This window comes from Aedes aegypti, chromosome 2, assembly GCF_002204515.2.
Source record: "Aedes aegypti strain LVP_AGWG chromosome 2, AaegL5.0 Primary Assembly, whole genome shotgun sequence".
Taxonomy (NCBI): Eukaryota; Metazoa; Arthropoda; class Insecta; order Diptera; family Culicidae; genus Aedes; species Aedes aegypti.
In genome coordinates, this window is record NC_035108.1 from 273,962,551 (window position 1) to 273,987,637 (window position 25,087).

The 25,087-nt window shown below is 36.8% G+C and overlaps 1 protein-coding gene across 1 annotated transcript in view; it reads right to left on the reverse strand.

The window, feature by feature from the left end:
• The window catches only part of LOC5570422 (frizzled-4), a 151,834-nt gene that overhangs the window by 46,637 nt on the left and 80,110 nt on the right, over nucleotides 1–25,087 (reverse strand). Inside the window, exon 3 of the mRNA XM_001659083.3 lies at nucleotides 9,585–9,778. Coding sequence (XP_001659133.3) covers nucleotides 9,585–9,778 — 194 coding nt within the window. The remainder of the gene's footprint in view (nucleotides 1–9,584; nucleotides 9,779–25,087) is intronic.

Genomic DNA, 25,087 nt, shown 5'->3' on the forward strand with positions numbered 1-25,087 from the left:
CCCCAAAGAGAGCGACGATCTAATCAGAGTTGTAGTGGAAGATGATTAACAAGTTCTCATGCTGTGTTGTAGATCATGATAGTTACAGAGAACGACAAGTAAGAGATACTCTCAATCCTCTCCGAATTCAGTTATGGAATTTGTGAAGTTAATACATTTTTTTGCTGAACTTTTAGTTTATCAGCATTAAAATAGTTACTGCAAAATTTTTTACATAAAACGCTTCTTATTCGTTAATGTTTAAGGCAATTTTGTTGTCATTTCTGAAAAACATAAATATCGAAAAATATGCCTTGGTGCCGTATAATCCAGCAAATTATCGGTTGCGGTGTGAAATTTGGAGATGTCATCTACTAATAGCAGCATTCCACTTTTCGTTCCACCTACAAAATTTCCTTTTGAATATTTGCATAAGAGGGCCATTAAGGACAGAACATAATTTTGACCATGATTGACCCTCTTTATTCCAGTGTGTGACTGCGAAGACCGGCAACCAACGGCCAAGCACTTGACGACGTGCAACACACGGCCTGCCAGTTGGGAGTAATCTGCGATAGGCTGGTAATCGAAATGCTTGTTGGCCTTACACACATGCATTACGCGTGTAGGGGGACTGGGGGTAGTTTGCCCACGTTAAAGAAAACAGCGATTTTAGATGTGAAAAACATTGTTTTATGCTCTTTTTTAGTTATGGTCGGATAAACAAACATGTTTTCTTTCAAATAGTAGAAACAGCTATCCATTTTAGCTTTTCTGGGGTTTATAAATTAATTTTAAAAAAATGCTTGCTTAACTGCATATGTATTGTTTTGCGGGGTAAAATGCCCCGCTTCAGTCCGGCGTTAGCCGTTCTGTAAACGTACGCACACAATCATGCTTGTTTATAGGTTGCATACATCCGGGCGTTTGTTCAGATGTTATTGTTCAATAATAGCATACATGCTGATGCGAAAAATGTACATTTGTAAGGTTCCAATTTGTGCGTAACTTCAACGTGGCATTACGTTTGGTAGAATTTGAATTCAAACGGCTGTTTTGGTGTTATGAAATAGGGGTGGGCGTTTTGCCCCCAGAGTTAATTAAAGTTTAGGTCCTTCGTAAAGCTTTCTTAGGACAAATTTAACATATTTTTTGCATCTAATACAAACTATGACAGTGCACAAGTTGGCTCTCGGCGATAGTTTTAAAAATTTGGTTATTTATCGACCTAAAAAATGAGCTTGAAAATCGCACAAAATTGCAACGAAAACAGCGAAAAACGTACGTTATACGTTTATACGATATTTTAAAGTGTGCAGTTTTGGAAAATTATTTATAGAATGAAAGTACAATTATATTGCTACTACTTGAATAATTTTGTATGAAATAATAGTACAATGTATTATAAAGTTCTATTATTTTCATTTCACATTTCTCCATAAGGTTCGATATGAAAAAAGTTATAGATCTGGCTAAAACCTACAACTTTGCTGAAGACAGCACGCCGTTAACTTTAAAATCTTGTGAGCTACAAGAAAATTTAGAGTTTTTAAGTGTATTTTTGAAGTGAATTTTCTCAATTTACAAAAATTACGTTTTCACAGTTTTTACAGCAAAAGTTGTCTATTGTATGGCCTTTCTAATGCCACTAAAAGAAAAAAAAAATATCGAATCTAAAGATTTCATAGTTTTTCACTTAAATTTGCTTATAACTTCAAAATTACAAAAATTACAAACTTGCGATATTCAGCAAAAATGTGTATCTTTACTTCCTCTGCAACTCTTCTGAAGACCACATTCACGTGAAACTGAAAATAAAAAAGTTAGATCAAAATAACTTATTTTTTGGGTCCACCCTAAGTTGAAACTTTCAAAATCAATTTACTTAGCTCAAATGAAGAGTTAGATCAAAAGTGTCTTCGACAAAGTTGTTCAAAATAACATTTTCTAAAAGTTTGCAGAAGACTGTAGCAACAAATTCCATCAAACAAAATAGTTTGAGTCAAAATTTTAACTTTAATCAGGGCCACCCTATTCAATTTTTTTCTTAAAAGATGCAAAACTCAATTACGAATAACTTCTCTGAAGACATTGAACGTCTAAAATCGACGAGAACAGAGAAAACACTTGTTTCCGGTTGAATTGTCGATTCGGTCCATTGTGCAGCGGAGCATTCCAGTTTATATTTTGTGTTTAACTTATCAAACTTTTTCTCCGAACTTGTTTTAAACTTTTGTACCACACAAATGATTGAAAACTAAATGGGCATCAATTTCATCTTAAGATTGTAAAAAAAAGTGGAAGATGGGTCTTCAAACATTCTTGTTAACTATTTGAAATACCCTAGTCAACATCTTTGATACAATTGGTTCATTCAAAGAGGACCACCTGAACAAATTCCTAATGCAAAAGCTGCGAGCGTGGACAACATGAAGGTGCGCGGCTCAATTTGAACTATGCATGAACAGTAAGCAACCAGTTGCGTTACGTTTAATTACTTAGGTGGCCAAACAGCGGTACATCTATCTCCCGGTATGTTTATTTGATGGCCGATGACAAACTCCGAATAACTTACGACAATATTGTTGTAGGCAGGTTGGTTATATTTGAATTGGGTTCACTACGCCCGCCAAGCACCACCGAATGACCGGGTGCAATAAAACGTGCTATAAATCACTGTTTGTGATAAGTAAATTCTTCAGGACCGATACCTGAAGTGCTGTACGAGCGACAATAATGACGGCGCGCAGATGGTCCAACAAGCCGCAGCAGGTTCATTGGGGCTATGCCATATCTCTACGTCGTCGTCGTCGTACATGTGTCCGTACACACCCGAATCCAGATTAGCTGCTGCCGCCCCTCGCACCATTTTCCAACATATCTACTACTGTTTACGTATGCTGCTCGGGAAGTCACCCGTTTGTCGTCGATATGACCCTCTCCTTGAATAATCATCCCCTTCATAGGGCAAAGCAGCGGGAAGACCGCCAAAGACGTTCGCTCGCCGTTGTTGGCTGCAACATAAACATCTACACACCATGCTCTTCTCCACTGCCGCCGCCCGCTTAAGAGCCGACTAAATAGTTTCTATTTGGTGGACCAACCTACCGAACCTGGATTGCGGTGGAAGACGACACTAAAAAAGACATATACGTATATTTTAAAGTTTAACTGGTCGGCAGTTAGTGTGGATGGATTCGAACCCGGACGGGCGGCAGAAGAAAGTCCGGTGCAGTTCAAATGAAGCAAACGCTCATGGAAATTTAATGAGGTGCCGCCTGGTTTGTTTCGGTTTACCCGCCTCACCTGCCCCCCCTCACGGAAATGGTGCGCCCAGCAGAACTGGGGAGGAATTATCGCATTTGACATGCTAGGTGCACTCTTTCGGGAGATAATTGTACGTGTTTGTTCCGATGTTTGTTTGGAGAATGATAAAACTCACTTAATCGGGGGCTATGTTGTGCGTTGAAGTCGGCTAAATAACACAGCAGTAATGCGTTTGTTTGATGGAAGGGTGGATCATCTATCCATTTTTCAAGGGTTCAAACTTTTCAAAATTCTGTATTGTCAAAGCCACGGATTTCGTTTTTTGAAGAGAGCTGAAATAACCGTGGCAACAATTATGAATATTCACAAATATATTTTGTTTTATCTTAAGGTCTTCATAGCTTGGAATCCAAGTTCAATCTTGTGCAAAAACTTGAAAGGCACCAATTTACAGTGATAATAGTGACATTCGAATTTTCAGTACGGTAAACACTATCAAAGGGCTCCAAAATGGTGATTCGACGGAGTCCTCACAAGTTTCTACGTCATACCTCATGACCGCCTGCTAAAAGTTGCGTACTTAGCTGACAGTGCAGTCTGAGCCCTGTTTTCCTGCTGACTTCAGCTAGATTGAGGAGGTACGTCCCCCGAGCGTCTGTTCACCAAGGAGCTACGGCTCAAACAGCGTCTGACTGGTATCTAGCGGCTGAATAAGAAATGTGTTTTCCCCGGAAGCTACAACTAAGATGGCAGCCCTTAGGATAACAACCTCCTGTCCCCGAAACTTCAAAAAATGTTTTCGGTTCTTCAGCGAAAGATTACGAACTGAATTAACGGCAATGACATTTAGCGCGAAACAAGGGACGCGAATTGGAACATAGAATGTCCAGCAAGGTAAACTGGCACAACTCGCCAACGAGGCGCGTCGCATAAAGCTCGAGATCCTAGGACTGAGCGAAGTCAATTGGTGAAAGTTAGGAGAGCACAGAATACCATAGGGACAGATTCTGCTATATTCTGGCCTGCGAGGTGAACATGCTCCTCGGCACCGTGGAGTTGGTTTTCTGCTTAGCGTCATGTAGGCGGGATAAACGAGCGTGGGCGGACTCCCTTGCTGACAAAGGTGAGAAAGTCGCAGTAACCGGCGCCATTCGTCTCCTCTACGATATCTCACGACGCCTTAGCGTGGCAAAGATGTAGGGTAGGTGTACCAGTTATGGACATAGTGATTCCCTATTTCGCCATACGTAATTACTTTGATTTCTTCAAGTTTTGGAAATTTTTGTGTATTGTAGTAGTTAGATTTAAGATATATCTTGATGTTAAAACATTTAAAAATATTCAAAATGTTGAAGCTATCAAAATTTCACATATGGCCAAATAGGGAATCACTATAGCCATAACTGGTACACTTTCCCTATATGACGATGCTCGTGATAGACACGACTGGATAGCTGTTAATCGACCCTACTGACCAGCTAAAACGCTGAAATCAGCACTTCGAATAACTTTTTCAAGTACCTCAGCATGATCCGCCTTGTGTTCGGCGTATTAGTCGCATCAACACCGAAGCTCCATCACTGCATGAGATAGAAACAGCCATTCAGAGTATGAAATCTAACAAAGCCCTTGGGGTCGATCGCATATCAGCCGAGATGCTCAAAACAGACCCCGCAATATCCGCTCAACTGTTGCATCAACTATTCCACAATATCTGGGACACCGCGAATTTTACGGTCGACTGGATGCAAGGCGTGTTAATGAAGGTACGTCACTGTATACGATAATTGGCGGGCATCGTGTTCTATGTATTGTTTTCTATGTTCTATGCAAAGTGATCCTAAACCGGATCCAGGAGAAGCTCGATGCGACTCTCCGTCGGTAGCGTGCCGGACGATCATCCTGGAGCAAGTGCCACCCCAATGCGAAACAGCAATGAGAAGCAACCAGAAACGAGAGAAAACACAACGCATCATACGAAATACGATTCGAAGCCGACGATAGAATCGTGTGAGTTGAGAACGTGGTAGAACGTATAAAGAGGATCATGCGTCGCGTTCCATGTGGTAGTAAAAAAAAGCTCCGATTGTGCAGAAGCGATTTGTGAGCTAGCATCAAAATGAATTGGATCATTCTGCTAACTATTGTTGATGCGATTGGATGTTAATTTTTTAATATCGTCCATCTTTACAACAGTGTGTTTTAGCGGAGAACACTCAACGGCTGCAGGAGTTCATCAACAGACGCCTACGGTATATAAATCGGACATGGTGGCCACACAATTGGATCTCTAATGCTGATCTCCATCGTCGATGCCGCTAGCAAAAGGTTCTCCATTTCGCAGAGCTCTCCATACTGTATTTGGAGGCGCCACGTGATTTCTCTAAATTCAAGCCTGCTACTATTACTATTCCCAGCACTGCCCAGAATTAATCCAGATTTTCCCCAGCATTTTTCATGAATTTCTTCGACAATTCTCTCATTTAGTATTTTTTTTTACAGTGAATCACCCAAAACTCTCCAAAGATTCAATAAGATTTTTTAATAGCCTTCAACAGAATTTTTCAAAGGGATTCCTCATGACGTTTTTTCAAAAATATGCTCTAAGGACTCTCGCAACAATTTTATTCTAGAAATCCTACAAGAGATTACTATTTTTTCACAAATTACTTCAAAGGTTTACACAGATTGAATAGTTTCCTTCATGATTTAAACAAAAAACATATAAGCGTACTTGCTTCAAGCTGTATTCTTTGAATTCTACCTTCCAAACAATCCTCCGGAAATTCAACCAAAATTTTTAGGGACGGGTCTAAACCTACTGTTCTAAAAGCACTCCCCACAATAATGGGCGATCAGGTGGCCAATAATCAGGGAAAAAAAATATTGTTCTGATAAGTTTTTCGCATACAACATTCCATAGTAACTGTTATGCAGATATTCTTGGGATATCAGAGCAACATGTTTTGTAGTTTCATTGAAACAGTATGTAAAAGTTAGAGTGTTTAAAAAAATAAAAAAAATCAGTGCAAACACAAGGTATACGTAGAATGGAATATACAGCATAATCATATTATTTTATACAGATCTTTATACACTGTTCAAAAGTTTGCTCAAAGCTATCTCAGAAAAATCAAATGAAATAAAAATTGCCTATTTAAGTTCGAGGAAATGTGCCGACTACCTCGAAAAATATATATTCGGTTTTTAACAAAACTTAATACATTCCATAATCTTTTTTTGCCACAGGCTAAAATTCATTGCTAATGGATGTGATCTAAAGACTTGTAAAGAATTTAGCCATGAATATTTTAACTTTTTTAATTAAGGGCTTCTTGTTTTTTTCTTCAATATTTTTAACAATAAGGACTATGACGAACTTAATTTGTAAAATTTAAACAATGATTACTTTAAAACTAATTCATATATACACTTCAAGTTTATTTTATTTAATAAGTGATAATCTCTCAAAAATGTCAAGCGTGTAAATAAAGCTTATTTTAGCTCTGTTTATCCGTTCAACAGATCAAAAAGAACTTAAAAATATTTCCCCAAATTAACAGACAATTTCAAGCACCCACGTAGTTTTAGAGAAAAAATGGAACAATTTAAAAAAAATGTTGTAAATATTCACTTAAACAGATAGTTTGAAATAGCTACTACACTGCCCATAAAGAAATAACTGTCCCATATTTAAAAAGTAGGCATTGAGAGAATATCACTCAAAGTTTAATGTTTGTTTTCTCATACAAATTTTCATAATTTTCAAGTACATTTCTGCACGCCATGAAATGATTAGCACCACCGCACAGATTACTTATTTTGCTTCTATTGATCAGTAAAAAATGAAAACTAGAACACAATTCACGTTTTGCAGGTGCTAATTGGGTTGAAAGTTCATATAGAGATTGTTATGCCTTTATTTTTCAATATGGGACTGCACATGTTTTTCCGCAACATTTTCAAACGAAGTATGGATATTTTGATATGCATAGTAAAGCATATACTAAACTATACATGTTGCAATGAAAAAAGGTGTTGGTTCAAAAATCCAAATGGGACAGTTATGCTTTTATAGGCAGTGCAGTTTTGATCTTCTTACACTTCTAGCAGGCGTAGAGAGAAGCTTCCTTTGGAAAATGCGCGGCTTTTAGAGTGTTTATGAAATATGTGGTAGAAAAACATATAGAATCACAAGAGCGATAATTCAAAAACCCGAAACACGCTAAAGAAAGAAATACTTAAAGTAAGAGAAATCACCAATTATTCATAGGTATACCGAAAGTTTTTTTACAGATATCAGAACATGATTTTTTTTAGAAAGAACTTTGATATTTTTCAAATGTTCAAATGCTTATAACATCGACAATTTTCAGAACCATTACAAAAACGGAATAATTTTCTTAGAAAACATATTTATCAAATTTTAAAAATAAATTGCGGTTTTGTCAGGGTGATTCACAATTTTATCATATGAATGCACAGTATTGATGTATATGAGTTGTGATGAGCATTAAGATTGTTCATTCGTATAAGTTCGTAAAGCAATTTGATTGCAGACTCAAAATGATTATGCGATAAATCGTTTTTGTTTTATTGACTAGAAATTCAATAAATGTAATATGAAATATTAAAACAATAATCACATGAATGTGTTTTGCATCATGGGATGGGTCATATTTGGAAAAATAACTACAAGGGTTAAGGAAGGAATGTGTTTTTTTAAGTAAAATTCAACAAAAAACTCTCTTTATTTTTCTTTATCCTCATCTTTCTGCTTCTTCTTCTTCTTTATGGCACTACATTTCAACTTAAAAAAGCATTTTTCTCAGCTTACTGTTCTCATAAACACTCCCGCAGTTATCAACTGAGAGCTTATTGCCAAGGTTCATTTCTTGCATTTTTGGCCACACTCAATCAGCGATTAAGGTGAAGATGAATCGAAGCCAAACCTCAAAAAAATAGCTGGCGGTGACTAATCGATTAAGTTTTCAGCTCAAACGGGTGTTCGGTTCTCCAGATTTGTGCTCTTGAAAATTTGAAGTTTGGCTTCGATTCATCTTCACCTTAAATGTGGGGTTATGTTGTGAAAGTTTAGCAAACTGTAATGATTATTTACGGTTTCCTGTGCTTTGAATTGATTGATTGATTGAGACTCTTGATCAACATTTTGGTCTCCATGTAGAGAAGTCAAAAGGTGTGTCTGCTGAAAGATCAAGATCACAACAAATTTGGGATGGGAACGTGCGTGACATGGGAACATCCAGTATCAGCAGTTTCTCAAATTGTCAGCCATTTCAGTCCTTTTCCCTCCTACTCGATACAAACGTATTGTATGAAAATTCCAAAATTTTCAATAGATTGTTAAATTTTGCAGGAACTTTGGAACAGGACCTAATCAATGACTGTTTGCTATAATCTGTGCAATGCTATCTAGTACCTAGAGAGATAAAAGATAATACATAAAATATGACGGGGTCGACAGTATTATCAAAAATAAAATGAACTCGGTCATTCCCAAACATTCTTCAGTTTATTCCCTGGTACATTCCTTACGAACGAAACACATATGAAAAAATCGGAACGTGATAATCTCTAATATTCCACATTTTTTATAGTTTATAGTTTATAGAGTTCTAATATTTATAATGGAGTTCTAATATTTATAATGGTTTTCGCAGCGTGAATCGCATAATACGCTTATATGCATCATTAGGAATAAAACTCATTTTTCAATATAGAGCCATTTCAAAATTTTGTCCAGAAAACTTGTGTTTAGAAAACAGAACATCAAATTTGTGTCTCACATAACATAGGAAACATATTTTATGGAAACTGCCCATAGTGCGCCCACAGTGCAGGCACAATGATACTCTATGGATGCCCAAGTAAGTCGAGGAAATTTTAATTTCGAAAAGATCCTGAACCGACCGATATTATCTGCATGGTAAAATGCGCTAATTCTTTACTCTACTTGTGTAATCAATGTTTGGCAGAACATCTTGAGGTTTTCATCGAATTCTGACATATCGCCTAAAGAAATTCTTTCGAATTAATGATATAAATACATGAGCCACTATAACTTTTAGGTAGAATATTTTGAGGAGTAATTATGTAATTTTAAGAGAAAATCCTATAGGAATTCTGATTGAATATTTCGCGGATGTTCTGAGTAAACTCTTGAAATATTTTCAATACTTTGACGTTACACCTTGAAGTTGAAAAGTGTAAGATTTTCATTTACTTCCGAACTTATCAATTACTTTACTCCACAGTTATCAAATAGACCCCACCCACCCACTCCCTTCCGGATTACAGTAGTTCTAAATATAACTTACCAAACAGTTCATCCGCATCGACCAGTCGAACCACCAGCACAATCACAGTTTGCAGCGCCGGAAGTCCCCAAGCGGCCAACTGGAACAGCGTATTGTACGACGATTCGGTTTTCTCTGCGTGCGGATCGCCACTTAGGTCGTTGTTCAGCAACCGGCGAACCGATTTGCTCCAACGCAAGCACAGAATCGCCCACCTGGAACAGGAAAAAAAAATACAAAAACAAGAAAATAATTAGTTTATACTGTAATCTTGCATTTACACGCCAAAAGTAGTGTAGCTGATTAGATAAAAGGACCGATGGCGCGCGTCGGAATCTTTCCATAAATCAGCACCGCAAACACTGCCGAAGCGCCAAGCAAGCAGCGGAACGGCGTAAACATACATACACACTTAATTAGGTTAGCCCGATAATCCGAATGCGGTGTCTAAAAGAGGGAATTATGCGGTGCTTAAGCAAGTACCCGGTCAGCCAACCGGCAAAGAGCAGAATTAATGATCCAAATGTTTAAAATATTTACGTCTCACTTGCAATTCATGTTCGACGTCGACGACGATGGCTTACCGTTCCGTTCCAATCTTTAATGCCTCCCAATTAATTCCATCCATCAACAAGGTACGGTTCGGTCATTAATTTGGGGAAATACATCACCTTGGTTGGTATGCAGCACAGCAGCAGCGCACCCATCTGTGCAGCCGAACGAAAGAGGATCTAATTTATTGGTTAATCTATTGGTCGTTTTCATTCTCAGCTCATTTCCGTCTTGTTAAATTGGATGCGGCAAAAAAAAATGCTACGTGGTAAAAGAAGGCATGCTACTGAACCGTTAACCCTTTTCTATGTTTATGGAGCAGATTTCAAAATAAAATCTAAAGAAATTTACGTTAATATTCATAACAACAAAAAACTTCAAAAATGATTTACGAATATACAGAAAAACTAGTTCAAGCACTTTCTTATACAAAATACTCTAGCACCAGTTAGCAGGGAAGGGTTAATATTCCCTCGTGAGCAAGAAGATTAGCAGTCTACGAAGGGTTCTCTCTTGAACTTCCGCCGCACAGCATGTATATGGCAGCACAGTGAGTACAATAAATTGTCAGAATTAACTTTTTGTGCAGTCGGGATAGTGAGTGGCATCAGCAGAGGTTAAAGCACTCCTTCTTCTTCTTTTCTGATGTTACGTCCCCACTGGGACAGAGCCTGCTTCTCAGTTTAGTGTTCTTATGAGCACTTCCACAGTTATTAACTGAGAGCTTACTATGCCAATGACCATTTTTGCATGCGTATATCGTTTGGCAGGAACGAGATACTCTATGCCCTGGGAAGTCGAGAAAATTTCCAACCCGAAAAGATCCTCGACCGGTGGGATTCGAACCCACGACCCTCAGCTTGGTCTTGCTGAATAGCTGCGCGTTTACCGCTACGGCTATCTGGGCCCTTATTAAAGCACTCCGCTGGGGTGTAAATCAGAGATAAGCCCGACTCCTTCGGGAACTTACAAGGAACCGTAACACTTAGACGAGAACCATCAGAAGAGAGAATACAAAAGCTTCAGGGACAATCAATTATTCATCTTGACTTTTGTGAATGATGCGGTGTTAAGAGATGGCCCTTAAGTCTCTCCATACAATTGTATGCAGTTTTTCATACAATTTTCTGCAAAAAGTAAATTTAACAACAATAAAATATGTGGCCAGATATGAGACTTTGATTAGTAAATTCAATAGTTCAACTTGGTATCTTCATCCCCTCTATGGTAGCATCATTTGTTTACCCCAAAAATATATTTCTAGGGTGCTGGTGCAAATAGTGGATTACCTAAGCTAAAATTTCCATAACATAATAACAAAACGTCCTTAAAAGAATCTTTTGGCGCCAATGGAAAAATTTCAACTTCTACTATTGTGGAAAATTATGAAAAAGTTATAAAATTAAAAATTTGTTGAGCATAAAATCGCTTGAGCGCTAATGATGTAAGGAATTTCAAATAAAATACAGAGGGATTCCATTTTTGGCACCCTCCGATTTTGGCAACACTTTTTAACACAATAAAAAATTGTATTTTTGAGTAACAAAAAAATCAGACCGTTAAAAAATAGGCCAATTTCACACCGACCACATTCCAGAGCACCATCTTCGTCGATATTCTCCGAAATCCAAGCAACTATTAGTGCTCCTGTACAAGCTAATTTACTTCAGGGATTGTCATGTATTTACAACGTTTCATGGCGTCGTTAATAACTATAACTAGCTCAAATGAAGTTCCAAAATATTTTCTTAGGCAGCCATACTGTGTGACCAGCCCCCTGGAGTCTACCGGAAGATACACTTAATAAAAACCACTTTTCTTCAGATTTGACACAACGCGCTCGAAAAAAAGCACAAACATTGTCTCCAGCATAAATTTTGTTTCGGCTCTTCAGCTCATCATTATGGGATTACATGCATTGCGCTTGTAAAAGTATACCGCAATAGTAAAAACAAATGAAGCAAAAAGTCGTGTCTCTTAAGATTGTGCTACTTTTCCACGAATGTCGTTTCCCCGAATGTCGGTTCCCCGAATGCCAGTTCCCCGAATGACTCGTTTCCCCGAATGCCATTTCCCCGAATGACCCATTTCCCCGAAAAGTGGAGCAGTTCAAATAGGCGCCATAATAGTTTTCAGTGGCAGTATGGTGAATAAGGAAGACCGATAAACAATCAAAAGAACGAGGTATTTGGACATTCTTGGCTATACACATGTTGTCAAAAATGCTTAGGACGATAAAACTCGCAAGAACCGCCAATCAAATAAAGAAGGGTGCATATCAGATGACCAGTACGTTCACCACCCTGTAATGTATGAAGGTATAAAAATTATGAGTTCCAAAAACTTTTCGGGGAAGTGGGTTATTCGGGGAAACGGAATATTCGGGGAACTGATATTCGGGGAACTGGCGTTCGGGGAAACGACATTCGGGGAAAAGTAGCACAACCGTCTCTTAAATTTTATGTAATTCATTAAATAAATTGCGTAATTCATGTAAATTTCAGAAGTTTCAACATATAATCCATAATTTTGACAGAAACTATACAAATTGATTTCCCACCAGTATCTTTTTGGGCTTACACGAATTTTTAGTGACAAAATGAGCGACATTCTGTCACCTGAAATTCTTCGAAAAATATAAGCAAAATCATTCAATGTTGTGAATTAAGCGAAATACGAAAATATATAATGTGATATAAGTAAAAATTACCTTACTGTGTTTGTTTGTATTATTAGTGTGTATATTAACCTATCAGTGTTGATTATTTGAAGCATCGTTCCATTTTGTAAGAGATTCTGTAAGACGTTCGATTTTCTGAGAAACTATCCAACATCCAACTGGTGCACCGGTTGAAGTGTACTACGTACCGTATCAAGAATCAAATAATCAAGGATACGAGCCAAAAAAATGATCCAATTGTTCCTTACGATATTCTGGGTATCCCAAGCTGAGTCTACGAGTTTCCTAACTGCATCCTGGAGAGACCTTTTGTTTTGAGGGAATGTCTAATTTTTGATAAATGTCGCTTATGCGATATTTGTTCCTAGATCGGTCGAAAATACAGGATGTGCTACTTTTCCCCGAATGTCGGTTCCTCGAATGTCTTTTCCCCGAACGCCAATTCCCCGAATGCTAGTTGCTCGAATACTCCGTTTTCCCGAATAGCCCAGTTCCCCGAAAAATGTTTAGCCTTCACAACTGTCATAAATTTTGCATTTGATGGTGGAGAACGAACCGTCATCAAATATGCACCCTTCTTTATTTGATTTGCGGTTCTTTCGAGTTTTACCATCCTCAGAATTTTTGACAATATGTGTTTAGTCGAAAATGATCAAATGTCCCCTTCTTTTGATTGCTTATCGTTCTTTCTAGTTCACCACCCTGCCACTAGAGACAATTTTTGCACCTTTTTTAACCGTATCACTTTTCGGGGAAATGGGTCATTCGGGGAACTGGCATTCGGGAAATGACATTCGGGGAAAAGTAGCGTAATCGTACATACACATTATATACATGAAGCTTATAAAAAATCATTGAAGACATTTAAAGTATGCAGAACGGCGGTCATATTTAACATTACAGGTCGAAAGATTCATTGCATAGTTCTACCTTACGGAAATCTGTCTCGAATAAACCCTTTCGAAGTCTAGCAGACATATGGTTGCATATAAAATGATGTAACAACATCATAATGATTGTCTGAAAAACAATTATTAAAAATAGAAAAAAGAGGGTTCCGATTTTTGCACCGCTTTGTTTTTGGCCACTGTAGTTGATTTTTACATAGGTTTAACATTTTTTCGGAACAGCCACTAAAATCTTTTTACTGTAGGGTTCCATCAGTTGATGCACTACTGGAACACGACAGCAACTACTGGTGCTGGGCAGCAATTTTTTTAAAATAAACATAATTACTTTATATGACTTGTTGATCAGATAAAAAGCTATAATTTGACAAATCTACTGAATTATAAGCGATCCATCCAACAAAAATAGTGCATGTCGTTATTCTAGCCATAAGTCACGTATGTGTATCAGGCTACAGAATGTCTCTCATATTCGATTAATCGAAACAATAAGGGGAATATGTTAGCAGAAACAAAAACCATTTCATTGAACAGTAGTCACAAACATTCAAAACGGTATATCTCAGAGCATAGTTTATCTTTTCAAAAGCTTTTTTCATGCAAATCATGCTCCTTCGTGGGCGAACGACGGAATCCGCATCAATCGTGTCCGGTTCGCGTTGTGCGAGTGAAAAAAGATCGAAGTGTGCGGTTGCGAAAAAACAAATATGTGCGTCAGTAGAAATTGGTCTGTTGAATCTGTTGCATGCTCCTTCGTGGGCGAGCGACGGAATCCGTATCAATCGTGTCCGGTTCGAGATATGTGGTTGTTATATCTTTATCGTTTACCAAAACGAATCCTTTCCCATATCCCATATCCCAATGTTTTCTTGTGGAAGTGCAGAGGACTCCTCGGCTTCTATAAAGCAAGTAACACGTCAATATTTCCCTTCCATCGTCATATTGACTTGCATTCGGACACAGCAGGCGCCGGTATTGTTTGTTATCATAATGAGAGCACCAGTACTTACACATTGAGGATGCTACTGATCCCGAGTAGTGTCTGTTGGTTCCCTGTGTAAGTACAGCTGTTCTTGCAATAACGGAGTAGCAACTGCGGGCGGTCAATCATGCTCATGCATGCTCAAAATCGTTTTTCATGCAAATCTTCATCATGTCATCAATTATTGAAGCAACTTAAAAAATATTGAATAATATGCAGTCTCAATATGAAAACAACAAGATATATAAAGCATAGACAATAAAATCGCACACAAAATTACATCCTTGAAGTGTCTTCTGAAGATTCGATGGTTTGTATTGAACAAAATTTATATAAAACAAAATAGGACGTAAGGCTCATTCTATCGGAAAATATGTTTACTTCAAACAGCACGTGAAACGGATTTCAAAAAAATAAGTTTTGCTCTAAGAATGCTCAATTATTGGAATATGGTCGGTTTTAGAAAGTCACTTTTGTATAATCGACTTTTAAAGCTCTGTCATATAAGTACAGCGGTAATTAAATACAGTTCCATTTTTTGCTTCCGTTACTATAAAAATATGCAAAGACACTTTTCCAATCCCCAAAAAATCAATTCGTTCCAATCGTTCGATATTACCATTAACGTGTGGAAAGAAAAAAAAATCAAAAACGAGATCCTTAAAAACCGATTTTTTTCGATTTTTGTATTTGCTCTCAAATGCTTGTTAATGTATTTTCAATACATTTTTTACACAATGTCATGAGAGATGTGGCACAGAATATATTAGCATAAACAACAACCATTTTTTCTTAAAATTTAACACATTTCATAACATATCTATTTTTTTTAGAAGTGTGCTAGATTTTCATCGTCATCTGTTAGTAATTTGAAAAATTATTACTTTTTTTTTCAAGAATGCGCATTTATGTTTCTGTTATCACTTTGTCTGTACAAAGATCTCGTACCGAGATATTTTGCTAAAAGATGTATCATTAAATTGGATCTGTATTGCTTCAAAAGCTTTTCCAGACAATTTTACTAGAAATTTTTTGCGAAGTTTGTTAAAAGACCTCAAGATTATTTTCCAAAATACGTTTGCAAAAAAAAAAAGTACTCTCGCCGTTCCCTTACGGTACCTATTCGAAATACATAACAAATTTATCAGTGGAATTGAAGGTAATTCTGCTTCCAATTCCAAAATATACAAGAAATATCTGGAAAAAGTTTTAAAACATGCCCTGAATATTAGCATTCGAATCTTCAATGGAGATTCAAATTAGCATAGTGATAGAGAAAATTGTGGAGAAAACAAATAGCCAAATAACTGATATCTGCAGGAATTCCAACATGGATTTGTTAAGATGTTCATAAATAAATTTGTGAAAAATCTCAAAACCTTGAAACATTTCTGGAGAAATTGTTTTGTAAATTGTCAGAATAACTTTTCTGGGATTAGGTCCTTGTGAAATCTCAGATCGGAGTCAAAAGCTTAGAGACTTTCTGGCAGAATTCTCAGGAAACCAGAAGAATTCTGCTAGAGTTTCAGGAGAGTTATTAAAGAAGATTCAAGAATTGTTTGAGAAATTTGTTGTTTTTTCTCCATTACAGAGGTTTGAATCATCCGGTGATTTCTAGAGAAAAGATTCAACATTTTGTAGTTTCTTCTTCCTTCGCATGACTGGCGCTTTGTTGAAGTTAAAGGTACTCTAAAGACATTAACTAAAATCCTAACGAATTCTACTACAGTTCAATTATAATAGTTTTACTAAAGGTCGTGTGTAATACCCGTATTAATAAGAAAACAATGTGTTTCCAACAAAGTCTTTCTTATATGTTCCGTACTAATATCGTCTGCCATAAATCCATCTTTATTAACACCACTGCAGTGCACTGTTCGAATCATTGTCCATTGTATAATGCTCATATTTGAATAGTAAATCCTACAAAAATCATTTCAAATCAAATTTTCCGAATTTTCAATTTTCTTAGAAGTTCTTCCAAGTATTTTCTATACACTACTCCAGAAATCTATAATTAAGAAGAATTACTTGGAAAATATATGAAGTGATTTGTGGAGAAATTTGTAATGATAAACCATAGAAATTAATTGAGGAATTCTTTAGGAAATTTTTGAAACAATAGTGGAGACTGGATGGATTTACAGAAGTTATTTATAAAATAATCCCAGGAATAACATTCAGTAATCTTTCTGGAGGAATTTTCTAGAATTAAAAAAAACATATCTAATAGAATTTCTGCAGATAATTTTTGTAGGAGTTCAAGAATGAATTAAAAATCTATTAGTAAACCTATTGATTTTTTTTTTTTTCTAAAATATTCTCAGAAAAAATAGCATTAATGAAAAAAAAAACCAACTTCCAATAATAAAAAAACACAGACACGGGACGCGGGAATCGAATCCACACCGCATGACACGATGCACTTTAATTCTTAAATAAAATACAACACTAACCGCACGGCCGCGAGCACTTGGATACTTGGATAAATCTCTGATGAATTTTCCGAAAGCATCAAAGGACGAAATCCCAGGGAAAACAATAAAGCAAATTTCTGAAGAAATCCATGATTAGGTTCTCGGATTTTTAAATTTATTTTCACGGAGGAGTGCTTAAAGTGAAACAGTTTGGAATCATACTTCAACGTTTGCACTAAAACTTCAAAGGCACTAATCTTTCGATAGAAGCATCCAACAACAGTGCATTTTTTATTTTGACTTTGTGCACTAGCAGAAAGCTTAAAATAAGAAGATCAGGAACGTTTGCCTAGTACTTCTCCAGTTTAGTGCCTCTGAAAACGTGAGAAGGGGCATCTTCGGAATCCGAGATGTTTCACGTTAAAGTAACAGCTAACAGCTAAGCTAACAGTTCGCGATAGAAATATTGCTGTTTGCATTTGAGATGCAAATCTTGACTAATCGTCCTCCAAATGCGGTAACACAAAACAATCAAAGGACACCTAGCAACGATTATAAAAATCACCGCCGTCCTAGCAAGAAAAATCTATCTTTGACATCGCATTTCATGTAAAAAATCTTACCGCATTTGGTGTTCCCGCATTTGATATTTGCATTTCAAACGCACACAGCAATATAGTAAATAACTAGTGGTCCCGGCAAACTTTGTCTTGCCATCAAGTAGGCTGTTGGAAACGTCAAGAAAGCCCCCATACAAAATGACACCTTGGTCTTCTCCCGTTTTCCCGGTTCTTCCGGAGATTTTCCCGATTTTTCACGTCGTGGAGTGTGGAGTGCAACAGTGAATAAATTGCATCAATCCGTTGACCCGTTCTCAAGCCATTTCGTGACATACAAACACCATACCATTTTTATTTAGATAGATTAGTAATGTGATTTTTTTTTCCACAAGGAAATTTGGAAGAAATTTTGCAATATTTTTTTCAAGATAATTTTATTGGAATGCGAAGGAGCAACCTCCTAATGGTTTTTAAAAGATTCTAAAGAAAACATGGGATGATTTGAAAATGCTGTTGGATCTGCGGTTACCGTTTGGGAGAAATCGCATATTCCCAACAATACCCAATCGAATACAGTGTAATTGTTGATAATATAGTTGTTAAACTTCCACTCGGCTGGTTGGCCGTAAACCACGATTCATAATTTTAAAACAAGTACTCATCAAGAATTTTTTTGGTGAGTTCAGGAAGTCTATAGAAACTCTAGGCAAAATCTGTTGAATACAAACTACTAAAATCGTAAATGATTTTCTGTCGGAATCCCAGGATGTACTCAGTGAAATCTGGTAAGGGAGCACTTGTAGAATGTACTGAAAAAGTACGTAAATATTGATTGATGAATTCCTTCAGCGGAATCTCCCAAGAACTTGTTGTATCTGGGTAAAGTTCGTGTAAGAATCACAGTGATATTCCACGTGAGTTCGTTGAAATAATCATTTAAGGAATTTTTACTGGAATAATAATTCACATATATTGGATATTTTCCGTAGTGAAAATTAAAATTCACGAATAATGCTGATGTACAGCGATACCTCACAAAATCACAAAGAAATAAAATCAGTTTTGAAATTTGTGAAAATCGCTATTATTGCGATTTCCATAAACCAAGACCCCGCTAGACCCACTGTAGAAAAAATCCTAGCTCGGGCATGAAAAATAAACTAAGATTTACAAAAAATATAAATATTTTTTCTTATTTTATGTTCTTCTTGCATATTCAACATTCTGGGCCCCCTTAGATATTCGACCCGACCTCCTTAAAGCTAAAAAACAGCACTGAAGGCATTATTACACTGAGGCAAAAATACTTATGTTTTCCATGAATCAATAGTTATGAATACTTAACCTTTTCTAAAATGGGAAAAATTGAATGTACCTTGGATTTTTTCAGTATTTGGGTTATATTTTCATAAACGAAAAGTTTTAATCCTTCGGTGAAATTTTGATTTTTTCCACTTTTTAGCTATTTTCCATATACCGACCATGAAAATCATTTTTCTTACGCACAAACAAAATGTATGGAAAAAAATCACCGATAGAATATTTTAAAACCTCTAACTGGAAAAAACAAGGTACATTCGATCTTAATAATGTCTGTTTTAGATATAGGAAGATTGCACTCGCCATATTCGTCAAAATCGTTGAAAATAATTTAGAAAATCGTTCATTTCATAGGGTAAATACCATTGCTTACCTAGTTTTTGTAGCCTATCTTACTAAGTTTTTACTCAGCTTTCTGATAGTAACCTCAGAATTCTAAACGAGCGGTGCGCTAATGATGAAAAATCGGGTTTTCTTAATAAAATTAAGAAGGCGGCCAAATACAAAATGGCCGCCAAAATATTTTAGTCTCAGATGAATAGGTCTCAGGGAAATAGGAGACACATCACGTGAAGAAATACCTAAGATTTATCAGAAATGGGCTTTTTCGCAAACTGTTTAGCTAGCTGGCATACAAGGAGTCCACCAATTTGAGAAAACCGAAAGGACCACCCTTTAGTTTAAGCATATACTAGCGATCAGTGACATAAAATTGGTATTCTAACGATGGGTGCCGATGGCGGCCTGGTTTCAGCGAGAATTGCTCAATAATCGTTGTGGAGCCAAATCATAATTAGGGAAAGTGTACCAGTTATGACCATAGTGGTTCCCTATTTGGCCATATGCAAAATTTGGATAACTTTTACATTTTTAATCTTTTTGAATGTTTAAACATCAAGATTTATCCTTTATTTTACTGCTTAAACACAGAAGATTTTTCAAAATGTGAAGGCATTCAAGATATTACGTATGGCGAAATAGGGAACCACTATGGCCATAACTGGTACACTTACCCTATTTCTTAAGAAATCATTATGTTTTTTTTTTGCCGCAGTGTAAATAGGGCGACGGCCACAAATCACATAACGCTCTGGAGGAGGGGGAGTAGGTTCAAGCGTTACGGTTCACACACAAATTTGAAATTTTTTCAACAAAAAGCGTACGGAGGGGGATGAGGTCAAAAATTGCCGATTCAAGTGCTACGTAATAAATGGACGTTATCTAAAGATTTTTTTTTTTTTTTTTTTTTTTTTTTTTTTTTTATTAACTTTCCGTCAGTCGCTCAAAAAAAAGTTACACCAGCGGTCGCATCGTGTACTGAGTACACGCGAAGCAATTTTGATTGTCAATCTAAAACTAGACAAGATAGAATATTGATGTCTTCGACAAATTTGTTCAGTTCAACGGTACCAATTGGTCAGTGGACAAATGAAACTTTGAAAACATCCTCACCTTCCAGTGGCCATCGGATTGTGCCCCGGAGGAACCGATGAAGTGGTTATTTCGCAATGCAACATCTCGAACACAAATATCTCAGGATCTAGATATTTTAGCAAGATGGTGTATTCGACAAAGTTTTCCAGTAGGTCAAGGACTAAAATGTGATAGGCCGCTTGTTTCAGAATTCTGCCACCAGTTGGCGCTAGTGAGTATGTAATTTTTCAAACACAGATATCTCAGGATCCTGATTACCTAGAAAGATGCGGTCTTCGACAAAGTTGTTTAATAGGTCATGGTCTAACATATTATAGGCCATCTAACTTGAAATTCTGCCGACAGATGGCACTAGTGAGTATACAATATTTCAATCACGAATATCTCAGGATCCCGATTTCCTAGAAAGTTGACGTCTTCGACAAAAGTGTTGAGTAGGTCAAGGTCTAGCATGTGATAGGCCACCCAACTAGAAATTCTACCACTAGATGGCGCTAATGAGCATACTGTATATTGATCGCGGCTATCTCAGGATAGCGATATTATAGCAAGATGGTGTCTTCGGCAAAGCTGTTTAGTAGATCAAGAACTAAACATATGATGTGCCGTTTGATTCGGAATTCTTCCACAAAACGGTGCTAGTGATCATGCAATTTTTAGAACGCAGATATCTGATCCAGATAAATGATCCTGAGATATCCTCATTACTAAGAAATATAACATCTTCGGAAAAAAATTTCATTAGATGAAAGCCTAAATGCGAAGGACCTCAAGTTTTAAAATTCATTCAACATGTGGCACTAGTGAGCATGCATATTAATGATTGCCAATATCTGAGGATCCCGATTTCATCAAAAGATGACGTTTTCAGCTAAATGGTTCAGTAAATCAAGTACAAACTTGTGATGGGCCACTCTTGGTTCGGAATTCTTCCACTAGATGGTGCTACTGAGTATGCTATATTTCCAACTCAAATATCTAGGATCTTGATTGCATAGTCATGAAAATTACTTCTTCATCAAATTTGTTTATTCAGTTCAAGGCTAAAGTATGTTGTAATAATCCTTTTGATTCGGCGCTATTTAGCATGAAAATTCCATAAGTAAATACTTCAGAATCTTAACTACAGTCAAACTTCCAGTCGATATTCAAGGGATCATCGACTCATGGAAATATCGAGTCATGGAACAGATATTCTTTGGAAAGCTGATTGAAGTATTATCATAGTAACCATGTTTTTTTGTTTTTGTTTCAATTATGGTTTCATGAGTCGATATCCAGCTAAGGAACATCGACTCATGGAGGTTTGACTGTATTGATAATTATGGCGTCTTCTGTTTTCTTCACAAACTGTGTTGTATTTTTCTTGAAACAAATATAATTCATTTACTTCCTGGCTTCTATTGCAAAAACCCTAAGAAATCTTTGCAGAACTGTGTTCGGTTAGGTTAGGTTATATTTATTTTCCTTTCTTTATCAGCTGCACCAGTATAAACGTATTTTATAAAATTCGTTCTCATATTTACTTTTGATTCATATTTTAATTGAATTACTTTCCGAGTACACGACACCGAAGACGGTCTAACAATTACAAAATCAAGAAAGTAGGGTTTATCCTCATAATTTGTTTATATAGAGAACCGCGAATACTGGAATCAAAGAACTGTCAAACGCGGTTCTAATCGAGCAATAGGCCTTTTCACGAGATGTTTCAATTCAACTGATTCGGAAGGTCTTTGACAGTCTTGTATGGAAATGACAGTCCCTTGTATCCACCGGTCCTTCACCGATAGAAAAGAATGGAAACACGGACCTGTTTAATGAAAAGGCCTATCTAATGGGCGACAGAAAGCTGTTACACAAAAACGTAGATGGGTGTGTGTTAGTGCAAAGCGATATGAAAGTTACGTCACCGGTTAGCTCGGTCTATTATGGTGACTTACGGGATGACACGCACACTACAACATTGTTCGAATTACCTCCAATGTGATAGAAAAGTGCATGGGGACGTCACGAAAAATTCCTCTTCTCTGTCCATCTCATATCATGCTCAATTAACTGGCCTGCTCTTTGACATTCACTGCTGGATTTGTTTTGATTTTTTATATGGACATATAAATATAAATATCGGCATTTTTTCATATGGAGTTTCGAGGTTATGTCAGACGTGCAATGATCTTTAGTCATTGTCTGTGTTGTTTATAAATAAATTCAAAATGCTGTCAGTGCATCTCTAGTATAGAGCTTAGTAACTTTTGAACGCACGAAGACTAGCATACGTTCGTCATACACAGTTTGTTTTTCTCAAAGAAACTTGCACACGCTTTCCTGACTCATCAAAATGTATATGAAAATTTTACCCAATTTGAAAAATTTCCACTCGGATTCAGGGTGTTTTTCGAGACAGAGTGCATATTGTTTTCTTCTAAGGTTCACAACCACATCTACAATAGGGCACCCATATCATTGGACGTGATAACTACTATAATCATATTCTTTGGGTTTATCATTATAGCCAACGCTCCATGAATGTTCTAATAATTGAAAGGATCATCGGCTCATGGTAATATTGCGTTATGTACAGTAATACCAACAGACATACAGACGGAACACTTAGAAAAATCTTTATTAAAATCATAGTCACAAGAACATGTACGCCCAATGCTAAATCGGTGTGTTTGACCGATCAACTAATAGATGGTGGTAGTGAGCAAACGTCAAATATGAACAAAAACGATGCGAGCGCTGCGAGTAAAAAGGTGGTCGATGGACAGCGATTAGAGTGTGACGTCTGTTTGTCTGGGGTAATACCTGGGAAAGCTGTTGTTGGGGATAATAACAGTAAACATAAAATTTGATTTTGAGTCGATATCGAGTACCAAAAAATGGAGGTTTCACAAAAAACTAGTGCAGCGAAAATTCTATATCATTCATGTTACTATAAACAAAGCATTCCGAAATTAAACGATCTTTTTATGACTCAGTTTTGGAGTCAAATTATTTAGATATTGAAATAGAAAATCATTCTACATCATTGATTTTGTTATATACATAGTTCATAATTGATGAACATAATTATTATTATATCATAACATATTTATGAAAACCTTTGCATTGGGGTTGAAAACGAATGTTACCAAAATCGAACAGTACTTATGTTGTGCAAAATTCGGTTTGCTGACATCTCCGTAGAATATGTTTCGAGATTCAATTTTGAAAATAACCGAATTCTCGACTCTTGGGTTCTTGGCGAAATGTTTCTCTGAGGTGGGAAACATAATGTAAGTGTGTACGGATCTCCATTTACCCGGTTCACCGTATCATAAGAATTTCCGAGATCATTCTTCCTGTAAACCGCGTAGATATAGGGTGCCTTATGTAAGAAGAACTTCTGTGCGTTTTATAAAGTCTTTTCACGCAAACATAATCAATGTATTCATCAGAAGTTCGTTTAATGACAAAACGAGCACTGTTAGCCCAAATGATCAGCATCATATGATGGTCAGAAAATAAAATACTCACTGGCGCCGAATTACATAATTCCCATAACATGTCAGCACTTTGCTTGCTGTATAACTGACGAAGACGTCAAGTTTTAAAATAATCGGGAACTCGAGATTCTGTATTAGAAAAACAATATTCAGGACCTCTAGCGTAGCCTGATGAAAGTGTTTGTAATCTAGCAGCCCACTGCATTTTAAATTGAATGTGGAAGAATTTTAAGCATATTTTACCTCTCACACGTTGGCCCGTGATATACAGAACAACTTCATCAAAGACATTTTCTAATCTAATTTTATTTTCCTGATCGGGATCCAAAGATATCTCCGTTCAAAAAATTGCATGATCACTAGCACCGTTTTGTGGAAGAATTCCGAATCACCCAGACAACCAGAAATCGCATGAAAGTTCACGTTACAACTTGTTTATTCATACTAATTACATCAAACCCGCAAAACACCGTGGATAAACTCGTCAGAGTGATAAGTTTCCTCGCATAAAACACTTCTTTTCTTTTCGTTTGTACATTTTGTTTCGTCCCGTACACTCGTACAAAGTAAGTCGAATCAATCCGTAGCAGCTGTCAAATCAACATTTGTTATCATAAGTTAAGTCGCATAACATCGCAGGTTAGTTCGGTAGAATATTTATTCACTCGCATTGTATGTTATTATTCATCACATCATATATGAACGCATATCGCCTCCACTTTTGTACGTAGAAGGCCTTTTCGCGACATCTTATAAGTTAATTTTTGCACATACGAAGCCTCCAGGTGATTTCGTTATACGTACATTTTGGTTGTCTGGGCACACGGCACATCATGTGTTTAGTTATTGATCTACTAAACAGCTTTGCCGAAGACACCATCTTGCTATAATATCGCTATCCTGAGATGGATTGCCGCGATCAATATACAGTATGCTTATTAGCGCCATCTAGTGGTAGAATTTTTAGTTGGGTGGCCTATCACATGCTAGACCTTGACCTACTCAACACTTTTGTCGAAGACGTCAACTTTCTAGGAAATCGGGATCCTGAGATATCTGGAATTGAAATATTGCATACTCACTAGCGCCATCTGTTGGCAGAATTTCAAGTTAGATGGCCTATAATATGTTAGACCATGACCTACTAAACAACTTTGTCGAAGACCGCATCTTTCTAGGT